Source organism: Salmo salar, chromosome ssa25 (assembly GCF_905237065.1).
Source record: "Salmo salar chromosome ssa25, Ssal_v3.1, whole genome shotgun sequence".
Lineage (NCBI taxonomy): Eukaryota > Metazoa > Chordata > Actinopteri > Salmoniformes > Salmonidae > Salmo > Salmo salar.
The window spans coordinates 34,271,177-34,284,004 of record NC_059466.1 but is presented as its reverse complement, the minus strand read 5'-3'; the positions used below and the strand labels follow the sequence as shown (position 1 = coordinate 34,284,004).

General features: G+C 43.6%; 2 protein-coding genes across 5 annotated transcripts in view; one reads left to right on the top strand and one right to left on the bottom strand.

Moving 5' to 3' along the window:
- nr1i2 (nuclear receptor subfamily 1, group I, member 2) overlaps nucleotides 1-3,113 on the top strand; it is an 82,875-nt gene extending 79,762 nt beyond the window's left edge. For all 3 annotated transcript variants that reach the window (XM_014174164.2, XM_045707780.1, XM_045707778.1), the window contains 2 exons: nucleotides 214-319; nucleotides 481-3,113. In XM_014174164.2, the coding sequence (XP_014029639.1) occupies nucleotides 214-319; nucleotides 481-628 (254 nt within the window). In that variant the 3' untranslated portion in view covers nucleotides 629-3,113. The remainder of the gene's footprint in view (nucleotides 1-213; nucleotides 320-480) is intronic.
- Nucleotides 3,114-3,636: 523 nt separating this feature from the next.
- Nucleotides 3,637-12,828, bottom strand: part of LOC106586650 (glycogen synthase kinase-3 beta) — a 53,910-nt gene continuing 44,718 nt past the window's right edge. Inside the window, exons 4-11 of one of the 2 annotated variants that reach the window (XM_014174159.2) lie at nucleotides 11,633-11,743; nucleotides 11,394-11,524; nucleotides 11,077-11,183; nucleotides 10,815-10,912; nucleotides 10,404-10,511; nucleotides 7,543-7,729; nucleotides 7,193-7,297; nucleotides 3,637-7,025 (exon numbers count right to left, since the gene is read on the bottom strand). In XM_014174159.2, the coding sequence (XP_014029634.2) occupies nucleotides 6,955-7,025; nucleotides 7,193-7,297; nucleotides 7,543-7,729; nucleotides 10,404-10,511; nucleotides 10,815-10,912; nucleotides 11,077-11,183; nucleotides 11,394-11,524; nucleotides 11,633-11,743 (918 nt within the window). In that variant the 3' untranslated portion in view covers nucleotides 3,637-6,954. The remainder of the gene's footprint in view (nucleotides 7,026-7,192; nucleotides 7,298-7,542; nucleotides 7,730-10,403; nucleotides 10,512-10,814; nucleotides 10,913-11,076; nucleotides 11,184-11,393; nucleotides 11,525-11,632; nucleotides 11,744-12,828) is intronic. The other variant, XM_014174161.2, reaches the window with a different exon arrangement.

The following is a 12,828-nucleotide window of genomic DNA, read 5'->3' as shown; positions in this document are numbered from 1 at the left end:
GGAGAAGTGTACCTTTAAAATGGTGTAAAATAGTCGTATGTTTGAGAACTTTGAATTATGACATTTTGTTGTTTTGAATTTGGCGCTCTGATTTTTCACTGGCTGTTTAATAGTGTGTCCCGTGCCCAAGAGAGGTTAAATGACTTTGTGAGGCAGTGGTAGTTGTCTCCCCAAATGCTTATGTGGTTGAAAATGTTGTGTCCTGATTGGCAGATCGTCCGGGTGTGATCAATCATGGTGTGATTGATAGTCTGCAGGAGAAGCTGGCTATCGCGCTGAAGGTCCACATCGACTCCAAGAGGGCCAGGCCTGAGAAACAGTGAGTCTGTCTAAATATTGGATTTCATTGAGACATGAGACGTGTCATTAGGCATGATGTTGGATAATGTGCCTAGGAATACTCTGTCTTCATAGTGACCTCTTGGGCCCTATATCCCTGTCTCTCTTGTCCTCCTGTCCCTGTCCTCCCTGTCCCCCCAGCCTACTGTACCCTAAGATTCTGGCGTGTCTGACGGAGATGAGGACTATGAATGAGGAGTATACCAAACAGGTCCTACAGATTCAGGACATCCAGCCAGGCAACTCATTTGACCCACTCATCCTGGAGGTGGTCAGCAAGGACCCCTGAGACAGACACACCCAGACAGGCAGCAGCAGGGATGCCTAAATCACTTTCCGTCAGGTTTCAACAAGGACATCTAGGGAGAACCTCAATTACATACTCCCTGTGTCCTCTCTCCTCGACTCCTTCTCAAAACCCATTGGATGAAAGAGCCAGAGGTCCCTCCCTTCTGACCTTCTCTTCCAATGGGTTTTGAGAAGGAGGCGAGGAGAAAGGACACAAGGAGTATGCAATTGAGAAAAGGACCTAAATCACTTTCAGACAGCTTAATCCACCTTCCTCAGCCCGATATACAGAACGGATGCCTAAATAACTGTGATGCTTCAACAGAGACATGTAAAACTGCCTATGGGGTGATTGAATCATTTTCCCTCTCAAGACTGTAGCTTTTATTTTATTCAAAATAGATCAAAATATATCAAAAGAGCTATACGTAGTTTTTTAATGTGTGCTTGCTTGTATGTTTTTTTTCTTTCATCATTCAATTATGCATATTGCCAACGCAAAATGATTGTCAGAGACTCAGACAATTGTGTTTAAAGCACTAATGCAAAATCATCTTATACAGGACTGAACAAGGGGATGTCCCCTATGGTTCTACAGAGGTTTAAGGAGTGATTTTGTTTTCTGTGAGCACTCTTTGGCTGCTGTATTTCCTAAAAGATGGTCAAGTGCCTCCTTAAGTGTGAGACAAAATCAATCTAGTACATATTAATTTATCCTCATCGCAGAAATGTCACAGTTGAAAAGAACACAGTACAATCAGAATCTAAATGTGATATACATCATCTTATATGTATTGTTAACGTTACAAATGATGCAGGTACCTATATTCTGTGTTTTAGTGTATTTGTGTTCTTGCCTTGTGACGTGAATGTTGGGTTGTGTTTTTTGTTTCTAGACATGTACAGACATGTGTTTGGCTGTGTGAGCATTGGGTCATGGTTTTGTCGTTGGTGTTTTCTGCCTTAAATATTTATATTTCTGTGTGCTGTAACACTAGTAGACACACAGGACCCTCCATGGCCAGAACCTTATCACCTTTGAACTTTGTTTTGACCTACTAGTCCTACCTCCCATGACCTCAGGTCTAAAATTCCTTAGGCTTTCCTCATTCTATTAGTGTACTGCCACACAAAGATTTGGTGTCTGAAATGTATGGATTGAGACAATAGTTTTTCAATGGACGTCATCAGATAATGCAGCCTGGTCTCATAGACTAGATGTAACATATTAAAAGCAAATACAGAACACTCAAATGAGTATGATAGGTTACATTTGGTATGGTTAAATAAGACAGATGGATACATAAGGCAAAAACAAAAGTAGGGTGATTGTTGTGTATCGCAAAAGTCTAGTAACCCAAAGGTTGCGAGTTCGGATCTCATCACGTACAATTTTAGCTAATTTTAGCTAATATCAACCTTTCAACTACTTGCTACTATGCAACTACTTAGCATGTTAGCTAACCCTTCCCCTATCACTAATCTTAACCCTTTAACCTAACTCCTAAACCTAACCTTAACCCTAACACCTAGCCCAGCTAATATTAGCCAGCTAGCTAACGTTAGCCACCTACCTAGAATTCGTAACATATTGTACATCATGCAAATTCTTAGCACATTGTACGTTTTGCTAATTTGTGACATATCATACGAAATGGGTGATGGACAACCACAAATGAATACATATCATACGAAACATAACATATCATACTAAAGGGAGTATCTCAGATTTACGTACAGAATAATAGGAAATGCTTTGAGACCAGGTTGGATAATGGATGATAATCTGTAAAAAAAAAAAAAAGAAACACACAAGCTGTCTGCCTTGCATGTGTATGTAACTCATCCAGAAAACAGTTCATGAGTAGAACTTTTGACATACAAAAACGGACAATGGTGAATGCATTTGCATTTTCATGTCTCAACTGAAAATCTCACTTTTTAAAAGTTAATATTCTGTTAACTCATGCGTCATACCCAAATAATGTTGTTGACTCATCCTATACAAAGCATAAATTGGAGAAAAACACTTCAAACACCCCACCTCAAACTTGTATCTCAAACAGTGTTTCAAAAATGCTTTCCTCATAGATGATGTCATCACAGGTGGTCCTATGTGTCTCAGCCAATAGAGTATGGCGTTTACAAGGGTTGTGGGTTAGATTCCCACTGGGGCCACCCATATGTAAAATGTATGTATGTATGACTGTAAGCCGCTTTGGATAAAAATGTCTGCTGAAATGTTATATTATCAGCAGTCTACTCACATGCATTTTTTGAATGACCGGTATACGCCCACTCCATTCCAACACAGAAAATATGCTTTTTAACATAAGAAAACTATTTCACTCATATTGTAATTAATTATAGGTCATATTTCATAGAAATCTGCAAACACTGGACAGTTATTTTAAGCTCTTTTGTTGGAAACAAGCTTTCAGGAAGCTGTTCTATGTTAAAATAAAAGTTATACATTTAAATTGTTATATTAGCCTGAAGTGCTCTCTTCAATCAAACCCTCAAATGAAGAGGAATCTAAGTTTGACTATAACAGAACCATGTAGAACAGGGCTGGGCAACATATTTCCCATGGGCCGGAGACCATTCAGTCTGTCCCACGGGAGGTTTGAGTCATTTGGAATATTAGTATTTTGGGTAAAAAAAACACTGCAGGCTACTCTTGAACACCTAAAACTACATAAAAATTATGTTGAAATTATAATGGACCTGTGCGTTTTTAAATAACTGCCCTTTTCCTGGCCCGCAAATGGCTTTTGACAAACAAATCAATCCGAACGCAATCCTCCTCTGAATTTTGATACCCCTTATTGCCCACCCGACATAGAATGTGTGGCTGGATGAAATGGATGGGCTGTGGCCTCATGTGGCTAGTCATCTACTGTAGTGTGTTGTTAGTCATAGCCTGCTGTTCTACTGTACATACTTAGCTCTACGACAGATGTCACAACAGGGAAAGAACACACACACACAGACAGAGGTCAAGACTTGTTCATTTCCAGGCTATCCTACTCTTTATTTAATGCAAATGACAGTACCAGGAAACCAGGGAACTATTCCTCAGGGCACGCAGGGGGAAGTATTTACAGGGGCGAACATTTAGGATACCTTCACAGAACCAAAAAAAAAAACATTTAAAAATGAAATAAAATGTCACAAACCGAGGCATTCAAGTAGTAGTGGTATTGTTATACAGTTAGTTTTCCGTCGTCTTTTAGTTTTTCTTTAAACTCAGTTAGCATATTCTTCTGCCACGAGGGTGACGATGCCACAGTCGGTATATTATAGTCCACTATCCTTGCTTGTCTTTTTGTTTTGGTAACTGAAACGGTTGTGGTGTGGATTGACATGGTTCACTCTGGTTGAACTGGAGTCAGGGGAGAGAGGTGAAGTGGTCACACTGGTGGGATAGATAGCAACACGTTGATGAACACAAATATTACAGCAAACAGGATGGGGTGGCACGGGAGGGGGACATGATAAACCCCTCAGAACACAGAGGGATGGAGGGTGGAAAAGAGAAGGGGTGTGTAGACAATGAGATACAAGGTACTGCATTACCTCTGAGGATGGCTTGTCACAACATCAATATCATCAATTGGCGTAATGGCTTTGATACCAGAAGCATCATTTTGACTGAATACATAATGTACTCTAATGTATGTCTATGCTATGTTGACTCTGTTGTCTGTTGTGTGTGTGGAAGATATTTCTGCACCCTAGTGAAACCATAACAACCATTCAAGCACAGACTTTTCTTCAAATCGGGACAACAATCTTGAACTATATATAGATAATGTTTAAAAAACAGATTTGTAACAAAAAGCTTTAAACATGGGGGAAAGGAGGTTGAAGATGACTTGTACATACAGAGAAAGAGAGAAATTCTAACATTAAACTAACATTGGCACAACTCTTGACTGAAACTGAGATCTGAGAGGAGGGGGCAGAAAGTCATTCAACAGCACCTAAGGAGGATGTAAGGTTATGTGATGGGAGGGGTGGGGTGGGAGGTAAGGGGGGCAAGGCGAAGGTGTATGAAAGAAAAGGCACTCCAAACTATAGATACACTATACATGACTAGGTGTTGTTCCAATAATAAAGCTGTCATCTACTGTAATGTACAGGTAAAGATTGAACTACATGGCTGGATAAAGCATCATCATCATCATCATCATCATCTACAATATCCAACAAACAAGTCTGTTTTTTTCTTCTTTTCTTTTCTCCCCCCATATCTTTGTTTTTGCTCATAAACAGTACATGGCTCTACATATATACTGTACATGCCATGATCACAACATAAAAACAGAAGAAACTAACAAACATAAAAAACGAAAATATGAGTCAGGATTTGGTGAGGAGCATATGAACTGTATACATATACACAGTGTAGTTGTGTTGTCCTATTGAACCTGTGTGAATATGTCTGGGTAAGTAAGACGCTCTACTCTGAGAGACTGTACCAGAGAGGTGCTTGTGTGGTTCAGGTGGAGAGAGATAGAGGAAAGAACAGAATGCTAGACTAATGTTCAATTAACGTTGGACAAACATTTGATGAACATTGTACTAACACTGAGTCAGTGGTCACAATCGGAGAGCCAGGAGGGACAGAGGACTCCTCGCAATCTAGCCAGAAACAACAAAGACCTCTCTCCATGGCTGAATTCCAAATCAAATGCTAAGGGGGTAGAAGCTAGGGGCTGGTTTGGAAGAAAAAGTCTTCATCTAAAGAGACGGAAAGGTGTGGGGGAGACATCCCCTCCAAACTGACTGCATTACAACACAGTCATCTGATAGAGATAAATAAAAATAGTTAAGGAACAGAGCGTTTTTCTAGTCCTGTCTACAGCATTAACATACCAATAATTACATAAAGGAAAACAGGGAAGTGACTGCTGAAAAAAAGGCTTTTCTAACCAAAGAAATCACACCACCTTGCCTCTTCACGTCTTTAGGCAGTAGCAAATATTGCCCCTGCTCTGTGAGCCAACAACTAACCGTTACGGATTCTGAACCATTGAAGTTAAATATACATATATCTATATATATTTGTACATAATGCAAAGTAATTTATAAACTGTATGTATGTATACACTGAGTGTACAAAACATTAGGAACACCAGCTCTTTCCATGACAGACTGTCCAGGTGAATCTAGGTGAAAGCTATCCCTTATTGATGTCACTTGTTAAATCTACTTCTCAGCATAGAGATAAAGGTGAGGAGACAGGTTAAAGAAAGATGTTTAAGCCTTGAGACAGTAGAGACATGGATTGTGTACAGTATGTGTGACATTCAGATGTAATGGGAAAGACAAAATATTTGAGTGCCTTTGAATGGGGTATGGTAGTAAGTGCCAGGCGCACCGGAGTGTCTCAAGAACTACAACGCTGCTGGGTTTTTCACATGCAACAGTTTCCCGTGTGTATCATTTATGGTCTACCACCCAAAGGACATCCAGCCAACTTGACACAACTGTGGGAAGCATTGGAGTCATCATGGGCCAGCATCCCTGTAGAACGGGGGTGTTCCTAATGTTTTGTACATTCAGTGGAAACGTAATACAAGCACACAGAACCATAGACATCTGACATGTCAATCTAAATGATCCCACCCATCCTAAGCCAAGGGAATATAAAATAAAAACAGAATAAAACTGTTCGCTAACCGTTTAAAAACAACCCCGAGCAAAACCTCCCTTCTGATTGGACTGTCCACATATATCAGGACCTTCATGCATCGGCGTGTGTTGGTAAGAATGTATGTGTGTGTATGTATGTGTGCCTCATGCCTAATTAGCAGAAGTGTGGACGTCAATGCAGGGGTGAAAGGTCACTCTGGGTGCTCCTAACTATACTCAGGCCATGCACTACAGGAGGAGGAGCCTGGGTGGCCATCCCAACCAGGGGGTGTCAGAGGGGAAGTGATGAGGATATGAAGTTGGGGGGGGGGGCTTCATTGTGGACAAGGAAGAGGAGGAGGGTGAGGGGACAGATAATTACTTTGATACATAGATTGTCCTCTTGAAAACATTAGCAGGCTAGTATTGTGTATATATGGTACGTTTATATATGAATACTCTTATATTTCATCAGCCCCCACCACTCCCTCCCTCTAACAGACCATAAAGATGTCCTCAGTGGAGTAGGTTGCAGAAATCAAACACTTAGATGGGTGACGTGGAGGGCTCAGTTAGTTGCGTTGTTGTTGTCATCTGTTTTAAACCCTGCCATGTCATCATTCTTACAGCTGGCACCCAGGTGCACCCCTGATTGGGGCGATGTGGGGGGGGTCAGAGAGGGAGGGTTCAGGAGGTGGAGTTGGAGGCAGAGGCTGAGGCGGTAGTGGTGCTGGGGCCACGATCTGTGCTGTTACCATCTAGAAAGGAGGACAGGAGAGTAGGGAGAGGAAAATTATTTACTCATTTACACAATGAGTAAACAGGTGTTTTTTATAAGACATTTTCCTGGGAGAGAGAGAGACAGAGAGAAAAGAGAGAGAGAGAACATAGAGAGTTGGAGAGGGATGGAGAGGTGTGGGTCAACCTGTGGTGACGGTGGCGGTGGCGTTGGTTGGGGTGGAGGTGGCGACCTGAGAGCGGGCGTGGGCGGGGATTAGGATGTTGGCCAGCGAGGGATTACTGGACAGCTCTGTGAGAGAGACACGGTACACCAGATTACAGCAGATCACATCCACCACAGATAAACACATCAAAACACACCTCGCACATAGGTCACACACAAACACACACACACACAGATTACAGCAGGTAGCATTAGTACAGAGACTGACAGAGAGAGACCACATCATTATACATGTAAGAGAAGAAACTCTCCATACCGCAGATAAAACAGACAGACAGACAGGCAGACAGTGTATTGAGAAGGTGTTGTACCCTGGGTGGTGAAGTTGAAGAGAGAGGGTTTTTCTCGCCCGTTGGGCAGCTTGACATTGGGGTCCCTCAGCTCGTCGAAGAAGGAGTGTGCACACGCCTCCAGGGGGGTGAGGCGCGAGGTGGGCGTGTACTCCAGCAGCCGAGAGCACAGGGCAATGGCCTCCGGGGGCGTGCGCGGCCTGAACACCTAGCAACCAATCCAACGCAATGACGAGTCAGGGAGCCAATCACAAAGGTGAGACTAGAATCAATAAACCAATCAATTTCAAACTAGTATCATGAACACAATGATGTATGCGGTCATGATAGCAGGTTTGAGAGAGGAGGATTTCAGTTTCTGCTTATAGATATGAAATGGAGAGAGAATGTAATTATTATTAACTACTGAATGTTACAGATATTACCTAACTAACCTGACAAGGGCCGGCACAAAGGTGAGGGTGATATACATAGAAAAATACACGACCGTTCAAAAGTTTGGGGTCACTTAGAAATGTCCTTGTTTTTGAAAGAAAAGCTATTTTTTTGTCCATTAAAATAACATAACATTGATCAGAAATACAGTGTAGACATTGTTAATGTTGTAAATGACTATTGTAGCTGGAAACAGCAGATTGTTTATGGAATATCTACATAGGCGTAGAGGCCCATTATCAGCAACCATCACTTCTGTGTTCCAATGGCACGTTGTGTTAGCTAATCCAAGTTTATCATTTTAAAAGGCTAATTGATCATTAGAAAACCCTTTTGCAATTATGTTAGCGCAGATGAAAACTGTTGTGCTGATTAAAGAAGCAATACAACTGGACTTCTTTAGACTAGTTGAGTATCTGGGCATCAGCATTTGTGGGTTCGATTACAGGCTCAAAATGGCCAGAAACAAAGACCTTTCTTCTGAAACGCATCAGTCTATTCGTGTTCTGAGAAATTAAGGCTATTCCATGTGAGAAATTGCCAAGAAACTGAAGATCTCATACAACGCTGTGTACTACTCCCTTCACAGAACAGCGCAAACTGGCTCTAACCAGAATAGAAAGAGGAGTGGGAGGCCACGGTGCACAACTGAGCAAGAGGACAAGTACATTAGAATCTCTAGTTTGAGAAACAGACGCCTCACAAGTCCTCAACTGGCAGCTTCATTAAATCGTACCCGCAAAACACCAGTCTGAACGTCAACAGTGAAGAGGCGACTCCGGGATGCTGACCTTCTAGGCAGAGTTCCTCTGTCCAGTGTCTGTGTTCTTTTGCCCATCTTAATCTTTTATTGGCCAGTCTGAGATATAGTTTTTCTTTGCAACTCTACCTAGAAGGCTAGCATCCCAGAGTCGCCTCTTCACTGTTGATGTTGAGACTGGTGTTTTGCGGGTAAAAGTATGCACTCACACCTGCTTGCTGCCATTCCTGAGCTAACTCTGTACTGGTGGTGCCCCGATCCCGCAGCTGAATCAACTTTAGGAGACGGTCCTGGCGCTTGCTGGACTTTCTTGGGCGCCCTGAAGCCTTCTTCACAACAATTGAACTGCTCTCCTTGAAGTTCTTGATGATCCGATAAATGGTTGATTTAGGTGCAATCTTACTATCAGCAATATCCTTGCCTGTGAAGCCCTTTTTGTGCAAAGCAATGATGATGACATGTGTTTCCTTGCAGGCAACCATGGTTGACAGAGGAAGAACAATGATTCCAAGCACCACCCTCCTTTTGAAGCTTCCAGTCAGTTATTCGAACTCAATCAGCATGACAGAGTGATCTCCAGCCTTGTCCTCGTCAACACTCACACCTGTGTTAACAAGATAATCACTGACATGATGTCAGCTGGTCCTTTTGTGGCAGGGCTGAAATTCAGTGGAAATGATTTTGGGGGATTCAGTTAATTTGCATGGCAAAGAGGGACTTTGCAATTAATTGCAATTCATCTAATCACTCTTCATAACATTCTGGAGTATATGCAAATTGCCATCATACAAACTGAGGCAGCAGACTTTGTGAAAATGTATATTTGTGTCATTCTCAAAACTTTTGGCCACGACTGTATATTATAAACTTTGTGCGTCTGTTAAAACCACGAGGAGGGCTCATTGTCCATAGATTGTCCTCTGTATTTGTCCAGTTCAAGTGTAAAGAGCGCCCTACAGGAGCAGGGTAGGAGACTCTAGACCAGTAATGGGCAACTCCAGTCCTTGGGGCTGGAGTGTTGTCAAATTTTTCCCCATCCCTAGCAAACACAGCTGATTGAACTATTTGCATTTTAAACTGAAGATCAGGATTAGTTGATTATTGGGAGTCAGGTGTGTTAGCTGGGGCTCGGGAAAAAGTATGACAATAATCAGAACCCGAGGACTGGAGTTGTCCATCCCTGATCTAGACAGGCAGCACAGAGACTGGGTGGCTAGAGGATGCAGTACTAGAGAACAAGCACAAGGTGGAGTTTAGGGAGATGACACGAGGACCTGCTCTACAACACTGCTCATTTGCCATTTGACTTGGGCCCTGTTCAAATACTGTGACAATGTCCTCTTTGCTAACTCTGTTTCTTGAGGTTATCACCGACCTGACCTGAGGACTTCGTCATGTGCCCTTGCAGATTAGAAAGAATCTGATGGTTGTAAGCAATATGGTAGAAACCCCAGCTAGCCTACCAGTAAGCTAGTGGGGCTAGACGCAAGCTTACACCTATCCAATCCTTACAAATCTAGGTGGGGCTCATCATGAAGTGTCTAGGTGAAGGGGTTTATTTTGGATATTAGGGGATACAGATATATGGGATGGCAGAGATGAATGTCTGGCAGGCTGGCGAGGCGAGCACAGGGAGATGATGCTAGGGGAGGGGGTGGATTGTAGAGTAGTAAAAGAGTTCCTGTACCTGTTGACTCACCTTAGTCCATGGGTGTGCCTTAATCTGGGGGAATTTGAACTCAGTGTAGTTGGGGTTCATCTCTCGGATCTGCTCCCGTGTAGGGGTCCCCAGAACCTACAGCACAGAGACAGGAGAGGAGAAGAGAGGGGAAGGAAGAGATGGAGAGAGAGAGGGGAGGGAGAGACGGAGAAAGAGAGGGGGAAGAGAGGGGAGGTAGGGAGAGAGGGGGAGGGAGGGAGAGACGGAGAGAGAGGGGGAAGAGAGGAGAGTGCATGAGCAGTGAGGAGAGGGACAATTGAGAGCGAGAGAGAGAGCGAGAGAGCGAGAGAGAGACAGGTGAGAGTGTGCCAACTTTCATTCAATGAAATAGAGAGAATTGGTTGACAGACATCCTAACTGACAGGCTAGTATCAGTACCTTGATGATCTCCACCAGCTGATCAACTCCACTGTCGCCAGGGAAGATTGGTTGCCCTAGCAACAGCTCTGCTAGCACACATCCAGCTGACCACACATCTGTAGAGGGGGCGGAGCATGCAAAGCAGGAAGATGTTGTGATTAGCATACCTGCTTTAGAGGTGTAGTTTGACTTTAAACAGGGTTAGCATTTAGCCTATATATGCTAGGGTGTATATGAATTTCAATTGGGTTTAGCTGTAAGCGGTTAGCTGTTAGCTCACCTATGCTGGAGGTGTAGTCGGTGGCACCAAAGATGAGCTCGGGGGCTCTGTAGTAGCGAGAGCAGATATAGGACACGTTGGGCTCTCCACGTACCAGCTGCTTAGCACTGGAGACACAACATCACCACCACACACTGTCAGTCACATATACTCCTCATCAATCATCATCATCATCATAGTCATCAATATCATAGTCATCTTCATTATCATTAACATCACTGCCATAATCATCATCATCATCATCCTCATCCTAATCCTAATCCTAGCCAATCAAAGCTAATGACAACTGCAAATTCTTTCACAAAGTTCAAACTGACCTGCCGAAGTCACAGAGTTTGAGCACAGCCGTCTCGGGGTCCAGCAGCAGGTTCTGAGGCTTGATGTCCCGATGGCAGATCCCAAACGAGTGGATGTAGGCCAGACTCCTGAACAACTGGTACATATATAACTACAACACACACACACACACACACACACACATTAGAAATGGAAAGCAGAGGATACACATGATGGCAACATAGTGTGCACACACACAGGCACTCACACACACACACACCTTGACATAGACTATGGGCAGAGTCTGTTTGGCTCGGCTGTAGTGTCTGGCAACTCTGTAGACTGTCTCAGGAACATAGTCCAGAACCAGGTTTAGATACACCTCATCCTTCTGTTACAGAGAGAGAGAGAGACAGAGACAGAGAGACAGAGACAGAGAGAGAGAAAGAGAGAGGTTAGGCAACACACATAGACAATGTAACTATTGTTTGACGATCAGTGACACTTCACTCTGGCATGCCCATGTCCATCTCATAGACTGTCTGCATTTCTTTTCTCCCTCCATGTCTCTCTCTCTTGTCTTGTCTTCTCCCTCTCTCTCCATCTCTCTTTCTCTCTCTCTAAAGCATTGGTTGCTGTGGTGACAGCGAGGAAACAGCCTGTTTGTGTGATGATGTCACTGTGTCTGTACTGTGCTCCATTGTGTAGTGTTTCCCCCGAGGGCAGGAAAAGCACGCCTGCGTCACCACCCTCTTGACGTGATGCACTGCCGCAGACAGTGATGTCATTTCCTGCCAAGGGCACCAGGGGGCTGGGTGGAGACAGGAAGTGCTCGTCTGGGCCTCAGTGAGCCCTAAAGGATGTAATTTGTCCCCCTAATGCACCCCACCCCTATACCAAGCCTACCACTCTATTCCTCTTCCTCTTCCTTTTCCTATGATCTGATTAGTGAAGGTCGATGGCCTGCCGTGACGTCACATGCCATCCGTTCTTCATCTTTGAGCTCAGACTTTACCCATAATGCCTCTGGAGATACCCAAAGAAGGTTGCAGTGAAAGGCAGGTCTATGAGTGTACCTTCTTTCCTAACTAAACCTTTGTTTTCTACTCCCTCTGTTCCATTTTCTAGCAGAGCCAGTCAGCAAACTAACCCAAGCAGACAGAGTGTAGCGTGAGAAGCTAGCTGGCTGTTCAGTTGAGCTAGTGTTATCATGGATTCTGAACAGACTGGCAGTCTGAAACAGTTCTGTCCACTAGAATAGACCCGTCTGGACCCTTTTCTCTTTCTCACGCGTAGTCTATAGACACACACACACGCAAACGCGCACACACAAAAGACATGCCATCCAGCCTGGTTTATACAGGTTAAAGGTGATGGTGTTCACACTTCTTCCACATACTTTATTGATAACAGTAGGATTTACAGAGAAAGCGAGACTCCGGGGTCCTCCTGCTGTTAGCGTAGCGCCCAGCAGGC